Source organism: Rhinolophus hipposideros (genome assembly GCF_964194185.1).
Source record: "Rhinolophus hipposideros genome assembly, chromosome: 14".
NCBI lineage: Eukaryota > Metazoa > Chordata > Mammalia > Chiroptera > Rhinolophidae > Rhinolophus > Rhinolophus hipposideros.
In genome coordinates, this window is record NC_138060.1 from 3,498,127 (window position 1) to 3,517,371 (window position 19,245).

Below are 19,245 nucleotides of genomic sequence, written 5' to 3' on the forward strand. Positions count from 1 at the left end.
TCTCCCCTAAAACTGGTCCTTAGCTATTATTACAATGTGTTGTGCCCCTCCAAAAGGCCATAGTACATAAACAGATACTAAAATTTTGTGAGGGGAGGGCACGAATAGAGAAACAGAAGTCTGAAAAAGGCTCCTTAAAGGATGATAATGAAAGAATGGTTGAGACACTCGGCATCATGGGAACAAGGTAGGGTAAAGAGGAGATAAGGATGGGAGCCCTGGCTCTCACTAGTCATTAAACAAGTATTTATTGAGCACCTGTCCTATACCCTATAAAACTTTTTCCCGAGATTACTCAGCAGAGGCTTCAGTTTCCCAAGAATCGATGATATGCCTTTTACACGCTTTCAGTGCAGAAACAAATTCACTGAACTTAGTTGTTCAGTAATTATATTTATTTTTAGTCTGAACCAAATTTAATAGGAGGAACTACTTTCTGCCTTTCTTTTAATTATTTGTAGTTTACACAGTAACTTGAGTAAAGCAAATGAAAGCACGCTTAGATGCCACCACTGTAAATACCATTCATTAGTAACTTATTTTCCCTAGAGTCTTGTGAAGTGTGAATTTACAGGCTGCTCTGCTCTATCTGGAATAGTGTTACGATTACAAGCACATTTTACATTCATGAGGCGGAAAGGGGGAAAAAAAAAGGCAGTGATCCCCCATCCTCTGGATTCTCTTAACTGTGTGACTAATTTCAATTAGTATGCTTTATCATTACAGAACTATTTATGTTTCATCTTTAAAACATTTGTTTTTTGCATCCTCTGCACCCTTTCTTGTTTTCAGTAATAACCCAAAATTATCCTGCAGTTTTCTAAGAACACTTTGTGTCCATAATGAAGTGAAGTAAATAAATTGATATAAATTCATGATTTGAGGAGTGGGTCTTCTCCCTCTCCTCTGTGACTTGGATCCACGGTCAGTAAAGTCTCATAAGATAACTTCCTGCTGTGCAAATTAAATTAAGATTCCACCTGCAAGCCTTCCTTTCCATTATTGCCCATTTCCATTTTTCAAGACAAGTAAAAATAATAGTGGAATAACATTTTAAAACGATTACTAGAGCAACATAATGCACGATATACAATATATAAAATAGGACAGCAGAATCCACTACCGAAATAAAACATTGGACTGGGGACAGATTGCATTATGCTTTGAAAAAGTGAAGTAACTAAGGGTAACCGTAGAACTCCATATTTATAGACTGCCTTTCCCCAAGGAGCTCAGAGTAGTTGACGTTCAGAGCAATGGTACGTATGCACTTTGGCACCATTTCTTAAGCACCTTCGTTTTTCGGCAGAGGTGCCAGTCTGATATGAAACCACATGCTGTGCACAGGATCGTTTATATAATTATGTCCATCATGACAGTTGTAACCCACATGCTCCTTAAGTGGACATCAGCTACCAAAAAGAACCGCTTGTTTAGGCATAAGCAGTTGGTGACAATTTTTCTAAACTTGGGTGGGTCTCTTTGATTACTCGCTCAACAAAGAATGTTAAGAGGCTCCATTGTGGATCGGGCACCAGGTTCGCTTTGCAGCCCACCAGTCATTCTTTAAAAGGACAGTCTGGTTTCCCCACTGGCATCTCTTTTGTCTGAGAACCACAGCGTCGGTCTAAGTGCTCGCCTTTTGGATGCCTTCACCACTGTGCCCGTGTGTTAGGATCCAGTTCCAGTCAGAAATTGCCTTGACCTAGAACACTTTGAGAGCTAAGGAGAACGACTACCCAAGGAGGTTTCCCTGTCCATTGAATGCCCAACTCATCCCAAAGAGCACATTCTCATAAACATTTCAGTTTTATCTTCTCAGTTTTTGATCTGAGAAGTTGGTAAAATACAAAGCTAGAGGTGGCCCCACCTTTGCTACGTTCTGACTGTGTAAATACTGAAATGATCTGGTGAGATCATTATAGTATTTTCAGTGAGAAGAGACTCAGATGATAGTCCCAGCAGAACATCCATGAGGCATGACCACTGTGCTGCCTCAGATAAAGGCAGTTAAGAGCCTTTACCAGCTACGGTTTGGGGAAAAGATTAAAATAAAAAAAATTCTGGCGACTGTTCTTGCTCTTTGCTCTGCCAGAAAGAAAAAAATGCATTACTGCAATTACAAGAGATCTGTTGAAAAAAGTACAAGATGCAAATTATTTGACAAACTGTAGGAGAGTAAGGAATGTTCAGATTTGCTGTTCATCAGAATGAGTTCATTACACTTAGAAATAAAAGCAGGATTTTCCCCACTTTTTAAAAGAAGGTAATTATATAAATCTAGAAGTGAAGGGAAGGAAAAGCTGTGGCCTTGCAAAGGGCCTAGATTTCCAATAGTCCATTAATTGGTGTCAGGTTAGGTGTGTCCGGCTTTCCTAGCAGGAGGCTTGAATCTAGCAGGCACCTCTGGGTTTGGAGTCGTATAGTGAGAGGGCAGTTACCATAATAGGCAGATCCTGCAGCCCAGTTTTGCACCCATTCTTTCTTCATTTTTGGCTCTTACTTTCTCTCCATAGCCAGGATTTCTATAATAGTTTGGACTGTGTGTGAATGGCCAATTGAAGACACCATGCCAGATTGTCTTGTGGTTGTACTTTTTCTTCATTACGATAGAGAACCAGGCATAGTGTTTCCTGTAAGAGAACAGTTTTGATAAATTTTGGTCCAATTACAGCTGCCAGTTTTTGAAAGTCAGTCCTCTTTAATAAAATGAAAAGTCACTGGGTCATAATTACTACCCAAATGAAACAATTTTGGATATGTTAGTCCAGTGATTTATTTGACTATTGTCTGTATTTCAAACTGGGTGGTCATTTTATTCCAATGCAGTAAGGAAGTGAATAGTATACCACTTTGGAGTTCAGGATTTTCTTTTTTTTTTTCATTTCCACACTTTTTTGCTGACACTCATTTGGACTGACGTTGTCACCTTCAATCTGGGTGCTTAAGTGCCCCAAAGAAATATGATTTAGAGCTTCCTTTTGGTAGTGGTTTTTGTGTGTTTTTTTTTTAATCTTAAAATTCCAGGTGATTGATCTGGTCTGAGTCTGAAAGATCACATAGTGTTACATTTAGCCAGTTATCTCAAACTATACTAAACAGATTCAAAAGTCATTAAAACAGAAATGATGGTGGAGATAAAAATTGATTCCAATTCTATAATCTCTTCATTTTCTATAGGATCTAAGAAGTAAATGTTTATGGAAGTTCTCATAAGTTTGAGCTGTGCAGCCAGAATAATCTGATCAAATCTTTAATATCCAATACTGGAGTCATTCAAGTGGATAAAGAAATGAAAATTCCATTATATTTCCCTGTGATCTGGAAATATTCAGTTGCTTCTGAAAAAAGACAGCAGACATAAACTTCCTGTGAGGTCTCCTTGTACAAACCCTTGACTGCCCAGCAGGGCTTCAGTGCGCCTCCCTCCCACCCCTGCTTCATCCTCCCAGCTAGCTCCTTGAAACCAAGCTTGGGACATGTGTCAAGAATCTTACTTTTAAAGCAAAATCCTTCTAACTCTGTTAGGAACTTGTGTTTGCCAACCATGCTACAATGAACTTAAACTGAAGATCGTTGAATACTCCCATAATTCATAGATGCCCTCTCCTCTTTATCCATGTTCTCTTGGTTGATGACAGGCTTCAATGGCTGACAATAGTATACCTCTATACACTACCGCTTCCATGGGAAATCCCGCTCTGGGCAACTTAGCCAGCGCCATCCGGGAAGAGCTGAATGGGGCAATGGAGCACACCAACAGCAACGAGAGTGACAGCAGTCCAGGCAGATCCCCTCTGCAAGCCGTGTGAGTACTGTGCTCCCTGATGGCCCTTGCCTTCCGATCCCAGGCTCCCTCCTTTATGTGCACACAAGCCCTCTGGGGCGACTTGGTACTACACCTTTTCTGTAATTTCTGATTTTCTAGAACCCAGGGAGCAGTTTGTGTTTATGGAAATGTTTAGCTCGCTTAGCACAGTAAAGGACCATTTACTAACTTTCCCATAAAAGCACTTGGTTTCCTGTAGCCCTACAAGTGCATACAGCAATCACATGGTGACGCGTTTGCTTTTCTCCTGTCTGTGTGGCATCTCAAGCTCTTATTTAAGCCCCCTTACCGTCTCCTAAAATGAGTAGACATTCTACAAAAGCGTTTGTGGTTTTCACCTCACAGGCATGCTGAACCTAGCAGGGAGAAAAACGATGCTTGTTTACCTGCGTGTGTGATAAGCTGAACTGTGAACAAGATGCAGAAGCATTATTACCAAGCATTAATGATGGCACGAATGAAAGGCAGTATGATTTATAGATTGCTCTTAAAATATCAAAAGGAAAATTAATAGGAGCATTCTAGCAGCAGACGGCAGTGTAATGAGCACACACAGAACTGAATGAAGTGAGGGGTGATGGGTGTCCGAGCTGGGTGTGAATGGCCCCAGGACCAGGCGGGCCACAGGAAAGGCTGTGATCCCTTGTGGGTGGGTGATGGGAGGGAGGAAGTGGAACTAGAATAATTCCCTGTCTCGCAGGAAAAGGTCAGAAGAGAAAAGAATCCACATTCTCCCAAATGAGTGGACTTACCCTGATGCTGTAGAAGGGCAGTCTCTGCCTTTTATAAAAGCAGGTGTCTGCAAAACTCTTGCCCTGTTCCTTTAAAAGGAATAGACCAGTGTTTGCATAGTGTGGGCTCCTAGAATAGGCTGTTTGTCTCTATAGTCTTTCTGAGTTACTGATCAACATTTTATTTTAAGATAATTTGAGCAATAGGAATGGAAAATATGACCTGTAGCAATTAGTAACAGAATGAATTGGCATCTAATAATGACAGAAAAAACTGCTATCTGCCAGGGTAATTTGTGGGTTTGGGGGAATCTGAAATTTGATTATTTAGCAGTTGAATTTATGCCCACAGTGCTTTGAAAAGGGTCTTTGAAGATGGAAATAATGATTTTTAATTTATGTGAATAGTCTCTTAGCATTTCCTCCACATTATTTTAAGAGATACTCCCATATATCATGCTTTCTAAAGCAACCTGGTGTTTCTGACTTTATTGTTATCGCCCTTGTATTCATCTTTAAATCATTGTCATGACAGGAGTATTTACTCAGATTTGAAGGAAGTTCAGAGCAAATGTAAATTGCTTTATAAGCTACTTCAAGAAATACTCATTAGAGCAAAAATATCTGAAGTTATTGAATGGAAGCAATACTGTTTCTCATAATCTGTATGAACTGCAAGGTTTAGTTGATGTATATTCCTGTTATTTAGTATAAAGGATCACTAAAAAAGAAACAGAAAGGTATTTGGATAAAAACCTCATGCAACAGTTTATAGATGTTAATTTTGCTGTACAAGATAAAGTCACCATAAAGTTAATTTGTTTACCAATTTTGAATTAACCCAAGCATTACCAGAAACCATATTTTACAGCAGTCAGCATAATTTTTAACAAAATGAAGGTTACGATTGCTTTTTTAAAACAAGTATCCCTACGTAAAGGTGTCAAAAAGCATGCTATTTGCTGCTCATCGCCCGGGCTTCTGCTGTTTGCTAAATTTAATCTTGTCAACAGCATATTCCCTATGCCTGCTGTCAGGGTTGTAGACTGTTACTCTTTTTGACCCCATATTTCCATTAAGCGAATTCTATAATGACATGGTTTTCATTCTTGTCCAGTGTGCATTGCCCTGCTATGATGCAAATTGTTTCTTAACTGTCCTAGTCTATTGGAATAAATCAAAGTGGAAACTTTACAGCAAGCCTAAAGGACCTTGTTAGTACCGTCGCCCAGCTGATATCTTGTGTTGAAACAACTCTTCATGCCTTTCGCTTCTGTGACACTCAAATACCATCACATTTTGTTTCTTTTTTGAAACCTTAGAAAGTAGTCACATAATTATGGCTATGGTGCATTGAACTTTTATCCTGATAGGAGCTAAAGGAGCTACAAAGCAACATACTCCAAGCTGTGCACACACCCTCAGAATACAGTGCTTTAAATACTGGTCAGCTTCGGTTCAAAACTTCTTTCCCACAGTGGCTAAACAAAGGAGTTACTCAGGTGTACAAAGGCAAGTATGTGGTTGCACATAGTTATTCTTTGGGAGTAGCCCTTTGGGAAGTAAGAGTTGGCGAGAAAAGTGGGCGGCCATGAGGGGCTTGTCTGCAGAGAAGAAGCTGCATGGTGCCTCTCCAGTTTCTAGGGACACATGGGTGTGCGTGAAGCATAGTGTCTGCATAGGTGCGTCTCACCTGGAATGTATCTTGCACAGAAGTCCATTCTCTTTATTTTCTGAAGCACTGTATGCCTGTGTTACTGCACTTGCCACACCTGGAGAGCTACAAAATATTCTCTAATGTAAACTGTTTTGGGGGGAGGCTTGTGTGTATCTGAGCTGTATATATACACACACATAATGCCAAATATTAAGGTACTACCGTGTCAACATAATGGTATCTCACATAGCCACAAAAATTATAACTGTAAAGCTAGCAAAATAAATAATGCTATTTCTGTTGTGTTTACAGTACATACAAACGTGATCCCCAAATGGAGAGGATACACAAAAATAAAACATTTAGTAGCTTAATTAGGGCTTATGGGTGACTTTTTCAAAGGAATAATAATACCCCTAATTCTTCCCAAAAGAATATAGGGTGTCCACCAGCGCCGACTTCACAGTTACATGATGTATGCAGTTGGACAGGATCCTATGCTTAGAAGTTCCAATGCTCTGCCATTTCCGTCTTGAAATTCTTACTAAATTTTGAACCGCATTCTGCTCTGCAAATTATGTAGCCAGTCCTGTATCTTAACTGTAGAAACACAGATAAATAGGACCATTAAAAAACTAAAAATAGGTGGAGCACAATGAGTAAAATATGCTATTATGCAACTTTGGTATATTTCATTTTGCAGATAGTTTTTAAGAATATGGGTACGCTTTTTTAAAAGCTATTTATCCTGACATCTACCCCCAAACACTCTCTGGGCTGTGTTAATTTTAGAGTCAGTTGGTTTTCTGAAGGTTCATGTCGTCGAGGGCAGTCCAAAGCACTCCTGTTTGTTTTTAAATGGTTCAAGTGCCCTTTGGGGTCTGCATGCAACATCAATTATTTAGGAAACCGGCCACCCCCAGTTCCACCTCTTATAACTAATACTTGATAATGTCAATTAAAAAATCCTCCCCTCTGTGGCCTGTCCCAGCGATGGGATGCGTTTAACTTGAATGGTTCTTTTGCATATCAAAAGCCCTGCAACAGAAAGTAATTTGTATTTGCAAAGGATTGGTTGTAAATATGATTTACGAACAACATTTCTCAATTGTTGTCAGAGTGGTTTCATGTGATCCCCCCTGCAGTACCCTTCAGCTGAACCCTGTGCTGGTCCATAATGAGAAAGTTGGCAGATCTCATCGCAGCCCCGTGTCCCAGTGGCCGCTACCAGCCCGGGCCTCATGTTCTGCCTTGTTTACAGCTGACAGCGTTATTATTCTGATCGGGGCTCTGCTTTCTTATCATATTGTTGTGTGGAGCGAGCCTTTTCCTCTTCGTTTGTGTTTCCTGGCAGGGCTTTTCTTGCCTTATTGACAGTTTGTAAAAATATGCATTAATTTGGAGTTTCAAGCATGTATCATGGTGTCTCTTTGCTGTGTTTGCTTGAAGTTGATTAATGATAGAACCTCGCTTGGGGTCGGTCTCTGGAGAGTTCTTTCACAGGTTCCGCATGTTAACTAACAAAGCAGAGCACACAGCAAGGCTTGAATAGCCCAGCCTCCAGCACTCCGCGGTCCCCATCAACCACAGTTGTCTTACAGACTCTTATTTCACGTAATTATTTGAAGATTTGTATTCATCCACCCAGGATGCCATGACAGGGCCTGTTTTCTGGTCCTCAAAGTGTGGTCCTTGGACCAGCAGCCCCACCTGGGAGCTTATTAGACACAGGCCCTACCACAGACCTGCTGAGTCACACGCTGCATCTCAGCAGGATCCCGAGGCGATTTGTGTGTGTGCTGAAGTGTGAGAGGCATTGCCAACGAGTAGAGGCCCACTTCTGTCCAGATGCCAGGCATTCTAGAGCAGCTGTTTCCAGTGGTAGAAATTTCTATCTCTGTGCTACCCAATATGGCAGCCTTCGGCCACATGTGGTCCTGGAACACTGAAATGTGGTCAGTGCAATGAAGAAACTGAATTATAAATTGTGTTAAATTTTAATTAAATAGCCACATGTGGCTAGTGGCTGCTGTGTTGGATAACGCAGTCCTGGGGTGTGGCTTTTCTATTGCCAAAGTGCATTGGGTTGGGAAGTTCTCTCGATGAACCTTTTCTTGTTTCTCCAGGCATCCTGTACATGTCAAAGAAGAGCCCCTCGATCCAGAGGAAGCTGAAGGGCCTCTCTCCTTAGTGACAACAGCCAACCACAGTCCAGATTTTGACCACGACAGAGATTACGAAGACGAACCCGTAAATGAGGACATGGAGTGAACGTCTGGGCGGGCCAACACCAAGAATGAAGATTGGGAAAAAACAAAACACGTCAAAAGTTAGCAGTGAAATCGTTCTCCATTTGTTGTACAGTCTGGAGGAGTTTCACTACATTTTGACAACTCTGAAATGTGTTAACTCTTAGTGCCATCAAGAATCCCATTTGGGAGTATTTTTGATTTTTCTACTTTTTGTTGAAAAAAGGAATTTGTACTCTGTGCATTGGATGGACTTGTTTGGTACTTGGGATTTTCCTCTCTTAACAGTCAACATCTGTTGTAAATTTGCTAAACTGATTCACTTTTAGCAGCAGACTTTGAACTGCAGTCCTGCCGACGTTGGACACTGAGGACACCCAACTGAGCATGTGCACCTGAGCTGCAGACCAGGCCTCTGCCCGGGACTAAGGATTCCAGTGGACGACCTATTTGCACAGTACTGCATGTTGATTATCACTGCCTTTACTCCTTTGGGTTTTTGTTTTGTTTTGTTTTTGTTTTTTTATTTTGCTGCCAGTTGGGATGGGGAAGGCCTTTGTGTGTGTATTGGGGGGAGGGGTTAAAAAATAATTATCCCAAACTTTTTTAATGTATTGCTTTTTTTTTTTGCTTTTTTTTTTTTTTTTTTTTTTTTTTTTTTGCTTCTACTATACCATTTTAAGTTCTGACCTCAGGCCTCCATTTGGGCCCATGGCCTCTTGGAGGCTTAAAGTTTTCTGTACCTTGTGATGAATGTTAATAGGTGTTTTTATTATACAAAGCTGAATGTCATTTCTTGTTTGTAGTTTTCTGTCACTCATTCCATTTTCCTTCAGACATCACCACGTTTTCTCTAAAGTCAGAGAACATTCCGTTTTGGTCTTTTTCAAAAAGGTCCCAAATGCTGCACTCTACACATGAAGGTCCTCTCACACAGATGTGAAGTCCTGCCAGAAAGAGAATGAATGACAGAAAAAAAATAGACACACTCTAGGAACAATGCAGATTCATTCCACAAAGCAGTATTGGAAGTGGGGACGGGTTGTTTCAGACTTTCCTCTGTTTTTTTCTGCAGCTACTATTGTTTTTAATAAATGCCACAGCATTTTACCAGCATGAAGAACCATAGGCAACACCCCCAAAAATCTCACAGTAGTTGGACTGTCTGGCTGTGGAAGGCTCTCCCTTGTGTAACCAAGTTGTGATGCCACAGGCTTGTATTGCTTTGTTTGCAAAATGGCCAAAACCTGGCTTCCCTGAGCAACTTTGCTGGAAGTGGCAGTGGTGGTGCTGAATTTAAACATCAGTTCAGACCTGCTTGGTGGCATTAATCTGTTTGAATGCAAATTAGGTTTCAGATTGAACTTGTTATGGGAGTTAATGAAGACTGAGTTCAGCAAATGCTAACGTGTTCATTTCAAATGTGCAAATTTGCTACTGCCAGTTTAGTTTGTTATACAATATTATTACACCAACCCAGTATAAAACTAACAGTAGAAGACATCAAGTGAATGGGGGCGAATCTCAGCCCTGGGCTCTTGGGGAGACGAACGTGGCATGCAGGACGTGAGCATCATCTATTGGTACCACCGCAGTCCTTAGAACCCCTGAACACTTCCATTCTGCACCCGCTTTCCTGTCACTCATTGATTTATCTAGGACCGTAGCTTTTGTTTTAGTTTGAGAGCCTTTTGGAGCTTAATTTATATTCTTTGTACCTTTTTTTCTAAAATTACCAAAGATATTACGCAAAGGTAAATTATGTTCTCTGTTTTATGCTTTATCTGATGAAGCCAAATATCCTCTTATTGTTGATCAAAGGAGGCGAAAGAATTTAGAGGCAATTGATGAAATATATAGGCTATTGCTAACCTGAGAAAGAGAACTGCTCCTTCATCATAGAGTAAATTTAGAAGACCAAGTAGGTAATGGAACCAAAGTTGTTACTTTTTTTTGGTTGTTGGTTGTTTTTCTTCTGCATCTCTACAGAGACCAAAACTCATAAAGAGATATTATGGGACTGTTGAAGATAAAAATAGGACACAGTGTTAAAAGAGCAAACGAAGGAAGGGAGTCCCATCTCAAAGGAAAAACGAATGTATACCACTGAAAATTAGGGCGTGTCCCATAAAGGAAACAGTTAAGAATAAAATACAGAGAGAGCAGAAAAGCTTCCACAGTGGAACTAGACCACATCATAGCATCTCTAGAAATACATTGTAAGATTGTATGCCACCTTTCTTTAAGGAGTGTGCTATGATCACTGCATTAATTTTGGTTTATCTTGGCATGTATATATCCTCTGGTTTTTTTGTTTTATTTTAATTTTTCCCCCCTTTTCCTTCCTTTTTTTCTCCTTTTTTCCTTCCTTTCGTCAGCATTTTTCATTTTTTAAAAAGTAACACTCCTGTCCACTCATAAGCTTGGTACAAAAACTTCTTTGGCAGTTAACTTTTGAAGCTTCACTCTGCTTTCTGTATAAAGGGCAGTCTGTGGTCACTCGAGACTTTTTTGTAACTTTTCCAGGCAGCTTCATGATGTGCAGGCAGTAGCCAGACAGGGTCATGGGAAGGGGGCCCTGTGCTTCTAAACTGAGTGGTTGCTGGTTAGTTTGGTATTCAAAAGAGGATAAAAATCTGGTAGATTAGTTCATTCTCAGCATGTGTAGCTAGACATGAGTAAAGATAACAGCATGAGAAACTGTTAGTACGCATACCTCAGTTCAAACCTTTAGGGAATGATTGAAATTTTTTAAAAATACATTTCACTCAGTTGCACTTAGTCGTATGTCTTGCATGCTTAGTCTAAAGACTGTAGCAAAAAGAAAAAAAAAAGAAAAATTAGATTTTACATATCTTTGCAGGCATCACAACCTTGCAAAAGAATCAACTGAAAAAAAAAATTCTCAGGCTTTACAGCAAGCAAACTTCACTCTGATTTTTACAATTCTGATTCTGTATCCCTTGGGGGTATCCCAGTCCCTTCTTTAGGATGGAGTTTATTATGTTGTACATATATCCCCAACGTGTCTGTGTGAATCTTTGTCTTTTTTGGGGGAGGGCGGAGGGCGGTTCTTTTTTTAGATATTGTTCCTAAAAAGGAATAAATGCATACACCTGTTTGTCAAAACACCTTTGCTTTTTGTGCAACTGCTTTATATTAACGATACTTTAAAAAAATAGCTTTGGAAAAAAAAACTACTGTATGTAATGGAATTGCAGAATATGCTGCACATGTATTTTATTTAGTTTTTCTTGCTTTAAGAATATTGGATGACATTTCCTGACATGTGGGAGGGAGAAATTCCCTTTTTTTTTTTTTTTTTTTTTTTTTTTTTGCTTTTAAATTGTAACATAGTTGACAGACATTTTTTTTTTTTCTTGTTCTCATTGATCGGAGCATTTTGTACAGGTTTTTTTGTGTGAGTGCGTGGGCATGTGTGTTAATCTGTTTTTTTGATACATTCCTATTCATTGTGTTGATCCTACCACTGCCTCCCTGGCTATCTTAAACAAGTTCATACATTTGAAAAGAGAAAAAAAAATGTTTTAAAAAATGTTTTCTCCTGCTGCAGTAAATATTTTGCATGATGAAATTCCAGGGTCACACTTTCAAAGTTTTAACAGTGAAGTAGTGATTAATGGGAGTGTCAAAGCTATTGAACTTTTTGTATAGAAAAAAAAAAACAACAAACTTTTCAAGGTGCCAAGATGTAAACACCATTTGTTACCTTTTTTTATTTTATTTTATTTTTTTTTTTAAAGAAAAGCGTACATTAGGGAAATGGTCCCTTGTATCAGGCAAATGCACTGTCAGGAATGAAGATCCATCCCTAGAGTCTGTCCTTGTAAGACAAGTCACGCTGCCCACATTGAACCAGCAGTGAAGTGAAATACCAAGGCTTATGTCTGTGAAGAGTGACCACCAGCCCTGCCGCCTTCGGACAGCTCTTAACATTATTCCCAGCATTCCATCAGACCTGGTCAAGAACACCTTGGATTCTTAACCCCAAATGTAATGGGAATCACTAGCTATTTTATCATGAAAAAAAAGTTTAAAAATCATTTCCTCTCCTTTGCACATTCCAGCTGAGCTCCGTTTCTAAGGGTACAAAGAAGTACATGCTTATAAGGATTTTGAATATTTGGGGTACCTTTTGGTTAATGGTATACCCTTTTGATCTTTTGGATGTTTCTGAGAGTTGGTTTCGCTTTTCTATCCTGAGAATGAGACTAAAGGCATTTTGTGGGCCCAAGTAGTTCACATGTTCTCTGCTCCCAGAAGCCTTCATGAAGATGGTACCGTCCAGATCGAGAGCATGGTGCTTCATGGATGTGTGCTGCCAGGAACAAGAATTTTTTTATTTTGTTTTCTTTGTTTTTTTTTTTTTTGATAAGGCATAAAAAAAACTCATTCCTTGACATCAACTGTAATTCCATCATTCCGTGTCTGTGGATACAGACAATAAAAAAAAAATGTTGTGTAGTCAGTACTAATTACTGACATTATAGCATTCTCAAATGCAATAAAAATGCTGGTTGTTCACACTGGTAGTAAAAGTTGCCACAGCCTAAGTTTCTTTTCCCTTCTGATACTCTATGTCAGGCCTATGCCTTGGGTTTGTCACCAGCCGCCTCCAACACAGAATTAAAATCCATCTTAACTAAAAGCATCATCACAGAGGGCTGAGGCTCTTCTCAGGATTTTAGAGTGGAAGTCTCCACTTAGAGAATTAGAAAAACCAAAAAGACAGGCTACCGTTTCTCACAAGAAAGCACACCCTTAGTTTTCTTTAGCAAATATAGAGAAAAACAAAATGTTTAATAACGAGCATTAAGAGCAAACTAAAATTTCAGGGGAAAGCAACTTCATGAATAATTCATTAAAATTTCACATCTGCAAGATTAGTCATCCAAATAAAATGCTAATGTCAAAAACATCCACCGTCTATAATATTCTCATCAAGAAATCTTTTTGCATATAATGATAAATGCTCAGATTAGAACAAATGATTTTATTAAAATATTCTTTCAAAAATATGCTAGATAACTGCATTCAGTGAAGAAAGTAGAGCCAGTAACTATTCCAGAAAAACCATCTTGATCTTGAGATTTTTTTTAAATTGCATACCTCTAATAAAATTTATTTCACTTTAATATTACTCTGTTGTATGCATTCTCAGGATTAATGAATTTGGGCATCGTCTTTCAGTAAAAATTGAATTGGTATATTGAAAGCAGCACGTTAAGTGGCCAAACCGTGGTAACATAAAACCATCATGAATGTAATTCAGAGCACAAAGCACAAGCCAAGAGATGACTTGAAAATTAACCTCACAGTTTTTGTTCGACAAACACTGGCTGATGCTAGGACGTGTAGCTGTGCTTGCCTAACATTGTTTGGAAAAGCCCGTGTTAGGCAAAAACAATCTTTTTTATTTGCTATTAAACTGCAAAGTAGTGTCCTCTTTTCATTAAGTTACGCCACAGTCTAGAAGCCCTCTAGTCTGATAATTAGTAAAGCATTTGAACCCTTAATTCTTATCTAGCTACTAAGAATATAATATTAGGGTTAATTGAAATGCCTTAAAATGCCAGGCTCAAACATAAATACTGCTTACAGCATATGCAGTTGGTAAAATTAAATATGTATACATATTTGAATAAGCTGAAGGACTCAAACGGAGTATGACAATGCGTTCGTGAAGATTTTGCTGGATGATGCATAGTCCATTTTTAATTGCATTTTAGGAAGTGTTCTAAAGCAGGAACATCCTGTTACATATTTATTTCAGGCTTGTCACTCAGGTAAGGCAGCAAAACCAAAATATTGGTTCTTCTTTTAAATGGGGTCTTTATATATATAAAGAGCCTAAACTCAGGAAGACCAATTTCAAACTAACAGACGCATGATAGAACACCCTCCCTCTTCAAAAAAAGATCAAAACAAAGTATGAGCAGTCTTACTAGATTTTGCCGTGTTTGATGCTACACATTTATGTGCAGGGTAGTAACGCAGTTTATCTTTCATCATTGTAGATGAGTCAAATAACAGTATTTTTTATTCAAATAAAGTGAAGTTGGGTCTCAAACCTTCATTTAAGGAATTGACTGATGCAAGGTTTAAGTGAATTCACACTGGAGGAAAATTAAATTACATGCAAAAACACTTAACTGTGGGACAATATTTGGATTAGAAAGCCATCACTCCAGGTATAACCTTTTATTTATTTCTAAACAGTTTTTTATTTTATAAAAACAACGTATGTCATCTTATTTCTACTCTGATTGTAAAATGACATTCAATGTTAATACCAAAAATATATACATATCCATTTGAAATTATTGATGTTTTTTTTTTTGTTTTTGTTTTTTTTGTTTGTTTGGTTGGGTTATTTTTTTGACTTATACCGAGGAGAATATTGGGAGGGGAAAAAGACAAGCTCTTCAAGTTATAATGTTAATTTGAAGGTAACCGGCCTTTCAAGAATTAATTTCAGCCAAAGCAATAATCGTTATTTACCAGCATGTGACATTTTTATCACTCATCATATTAGCAAATTTCCATTGAAAATGCTAAAATGGTTCGTCATAAGGCAGATAACTGCTCTAGCTATAAAAATGACCAACACAAGTGCCGGTACTCAAACATTAAATTATACTGTAATTAATAAAGACAGTTAAACTGTCTACTAGCAACAGCAATTTAGGTAACCACATTTGATCAGCTATAAATTGTAACTACATTAAAATTCCAGAAATATTAGCAATATGGATTACTTGATGGAAGTCGGTGCTGATCACCAACTCTTTTTTTTTTCTTTTTTTTTTTTTTTTTAAACAACAGAAGCTCAGGTCAGGTTGACCACAAATCCATGGGCGAAGATCAGGCCTTAGCACTTTTAATCTTGTGAAACAAGCAATTACAAATAGCTGCATCGATTTGTTAAAAAGCTTTAGGTGACATAAATTGTTTCCTGTTTAGCTTACTGCTCTGATACATAAATGTCACCAAGTCTAGTATTAATTGGGGCCATCGAAGAACAGGGTGGCTTCCAGTGAAGATTTGTCAATCCTTTTGTGAATGTTCTCAAGAGCTGCTCTCGCTGGCTGGCTCGTTTCTCATTAGTGAAAGACGAAAGGAAAACTGCTTTGTTATGTGAAGTCTTTAATATCAGCGTCATTTTCTGTTCTAAACTAAATTGCAGAATTTCAGACTTGCTCTCTTGCCACTTGACAAAGCACCACGTTTTAAAAATATCTTCTAAATAGAATAATATTTACAAGGCATTCAAGCCCCTGCAAAGCTAACACTTTTCCCTTCTCAGTATACGGTACTATACATGTTTCCCTGGGTTGATATTTCTACACTTAAAATACAATTTTAAATGGCTTGTGCATGCTATTGACTTAACATAAATCAAGTGTATCATATATACTTGCTTTAGGTTGGCATGCCACTTAGAAAAATACATTAGATTCCAGGGGGGAAAGTCTGGAGAAAATTTATTAAATAGAAGTTTTTACTGTAATAGAATATTAATGTAGGCCAATGTTCATTTGCCATTAAGCTGATCCTTTTTTAACATACACATGCTTTTTATTATTTTGCACTCAAGCAAAAATTCCACATTCAAAGACTTTCCATCTAGTCGGGAATATCTCTGGCATGAAACACATAAGAAACTCCGACCTCCAGAAAGACAGCAGACATCGTCCACGCTGAGCATTAGCCCCACGAGGCAGTAAATGCAAACCCACTCCTAAAACAAGGTACACGCTAGTCAACCTCGTGAAGTTGGGAGAAACAATTATTCTTTAAATCCCTTCTCCCCGCTACTACACCAGCGCACAGATGGAAATGTTTGATTTGCAACATAAAAGATTCATTAATTACCACTTGAATATTTAAAGCTATTTTGCAGTCTAACAGAGATAGATAAAGCAGTGAATTAAAACCTCTAATAAAATTGTAAAAATATTTCGGTAAGTTTACCCATGTTATGATTTAGGGAGAGATTCAAGCATTCTCACAGAATAGTCGTCGTAATTTTCATGTGTGTATTTGAAGGAAGGAGCAAGTGTTCCGTGAATGATTTGTTTTTCACTTTCAAATGTTTACTAATCATCTATTTGCAAATCAAACTTGCTGTTTTAGGACTCCATGAATGAGGAAAAAGTCTGCCAAGCAGGTGGAGCATTGTGTGTCTGATCCAGAAATTAAAATACTTTGAAAAGTATTGAACTAGACTGAAGGGTTTGGAAGCTATCACATAAAAGTGGTGATTTCCTGCCCACAAAATGCATCAAATCTAAAAACACCCAACCTCCCAGAGCACACTGGTCCCTCCGAGCCCTGCTTAGCACTGGATTCATTTACCTATGATCCACTGTAGCATTTCCGTGTTTGGATCCTGCGATCCTAGAGGAGGACAGTGGTCAGCACGCTCTTGAAGCAAATGCTAGAGAATCCAAATGCCCGGTGACCAATCCCAGCCCTGACAGTAACAAACTGGGGTGACTTTGGCAAGTTACTTCATCTTGTTCCTCAGCTTTCTTTTAATTAAGGACATTTAACTAAATGATAAAAAGGGTTCCTTCCAATTTTAAAATTCTAAAAGTTTAATAACATATTCCTCCTTGGGGAATTTTTTTTTTTTCTTTTATGAAAGTCATGGTGTCAGCATGGAGTTTGGGTGGCACTCCATATTTCACCAATATTGTAATATTGTCTGATTCAACTCTGCTTTGTGACGTGTCCTGTTAGGAGCAAATTTCACGAGCATGCATGCTTCCATCTATCCATCCATCCATCCATCCACAAATAAGAATCAAATGCCCTGCTCAAATTCAACACTCGAAATACAACTGGGAATAAGATAGACACAGCCTTGGGCTCATGGTACCCAGTGGTTCACTGGGAAGAGAGTTATTAAACATTAGTTTGTACTGTAATGCAGTAAGTGCTAATGAGAGGGGAAGTATAGAAATATAGAGGAATACCACCTAATTCCACTGGGGACAATCAGGGAGGCTTCCCAGAGTGCACGATGTGTAACTGAACCCCAAAGGATGTCCCAGAGTATGACAGCTAAGAAGGAGGGGAAAGTTGCTGCAAGCAGATGCGATAGACCAGAGTGTGAGAGGCAGGAGACTTCAGAGCAAAGCCAACAAGAAATCTTACAGAGCAACACTGGATAAAGTCACTGTTGCAGTTCCCATCAATCAAGCACGTAGCAAAATCATAATTCCAGTCATAACCCCGAGTGCTTTACACAGTCCACAGTAATTCCTGAGGCATTGCTCAGCCAGCATCACATTCCCCTGAGGAAACTGCCCCTCTCCAGCAGTCTCTTCCAGCCCCTGAGCACGTTGCTCTTCCTGGACACCACACATGCTCAGAGTTCCTGGTTTCTTTACGGTGATGTCCTGTTCCTGCCCTCTGCAGGCCTCACACTCTCCCACATTCCTGTGGCCCAGCAGACAGGCCTTTCCTGACCATGCAATGTCAGTGGCCGCTGACCACTCTGCCCTCCACACTCTATAACCCTCCTTCCCACGTTATCGTTTCTGTCGTGCTTAGCGTCTCTCAACATGTATATTCGTTTGCGTCTCTGCTCACAGCACGTCTTCCTCCTCCTAGCAGGGCAGAGACCCTGCCTGTGTCTCTGCTGCACCCCCAGCCAGAGCAGCACTGGACGCTCACGTTCATCAGTGAATGAACAAATGGCACACCTCTAGGAAGGACGGAGGTGGTCTGAAGCCTGCAGTCTGATTCCAGAGCCTACCCATGTAAACTGTTCTTCTGGATCTCATGGCCAACCAAACTAAATATCATTTCCAAGGTTCTCACACCAAACCTGCAAGGTAGGAGTAGTCACCAGCATTTTAGAGATGAAGACACTGGGGCTTTCTCACATGCTCAAAGTTGCGTGAAGAACCTGGAAAGCTGGTATTTGCCCCCATGCCTGACTCTACAGCCCATCTATTAGGCCTCGTCATGCTTCTTGCCTCTAAAGAGTCTCTCAACAAAATGATGAGTTTCATATAAAGGTACCAAACAGGCTCCCATGATAATAGAGCTTTAAATTCATGTTCATTTTTGAGATATTACAAAGTTATCAAGTCATATGGAGGAAAAACATTTAAATGTGTGCCCTCTATTAAATACCTAGCAGGAGAACAATGCTGAGGCCTGGAACGAGACTGAATCTATTGTGTATTATGGGGTCTTTCTGATGATGACTTCCCCTCCTGACTGTATGCTGAGCAGCCCGACTCCTTCCTCGCATCTTCCTAAGGTGGTCCAGGCCATTCAAAGGCTTTCTAACAGGTAGATAACCTCTGTGTGCAGAAGCCCACACTCCCGCGGAGATCCCTTCTCTCTGGAGAAGGCACTAGAGCAGCTGTGAGCACCTTGAGGACAGGATGTGCCTGGTGGGGGCGAGAGGCCGGGAGCTGGGACAGACAGGCTGGAAGTGGAGCCCAAGGGACAGGATTTAGGGTGCCCTGGCCTTCGGTCACATTCCTTAAACCTCTGTGCACTTCAGTACAAATTCTCACATTGTAAAAATCTCACAAGATCGTTACAGTGACTCAGTGAGAGAGTGAATACAAAGAGTAAGCCATGCAATGCATTAAGGAACAGGATAGAGTTCTGAGAACAAACAGACCCCCCTGCCTGTCCTCACGTCTTCCTGGGGGCCAGGACTTAGTGAAACAGCCTCAGGTTGCAACATAAAATTGCAAGTGTGACCAAAATATGTAATCCACAGACAGA

General features: G+C 39.6%; 1 protein-coding gene across 9 annotated transcripts in view; it reads left to right on the top strand.

Moving 5' to 3' along the window:
• Positions 1-14,803, top strand: part of FOXP1 (forkhead box P1) — a 578,556-nt gene extending 563,753 nt beyond the window's left edge. For all 9 annotated transcript variants that reach the window (XM_081071680.1, XM_081071679.1, XM_081071678.1 and 6 more), the window contains 2 exons: positions 3,642-3,808; positions 8,344-14,803. In XM_081071680.1, the coding sequence (XP_080927806.1) occupies positions 3,642-3,808; positions 8,344-8,488 (312 nt within the window). In that variant the 3' untranslated portion in view covers positions 8,489-14,803. The remainder of the gene's footprint in view (positions 1-3,641; positions 3,809-8,343) is intronic.
• Positions 14,804-19,245: the final 4,442 nt, after the last annotated feature.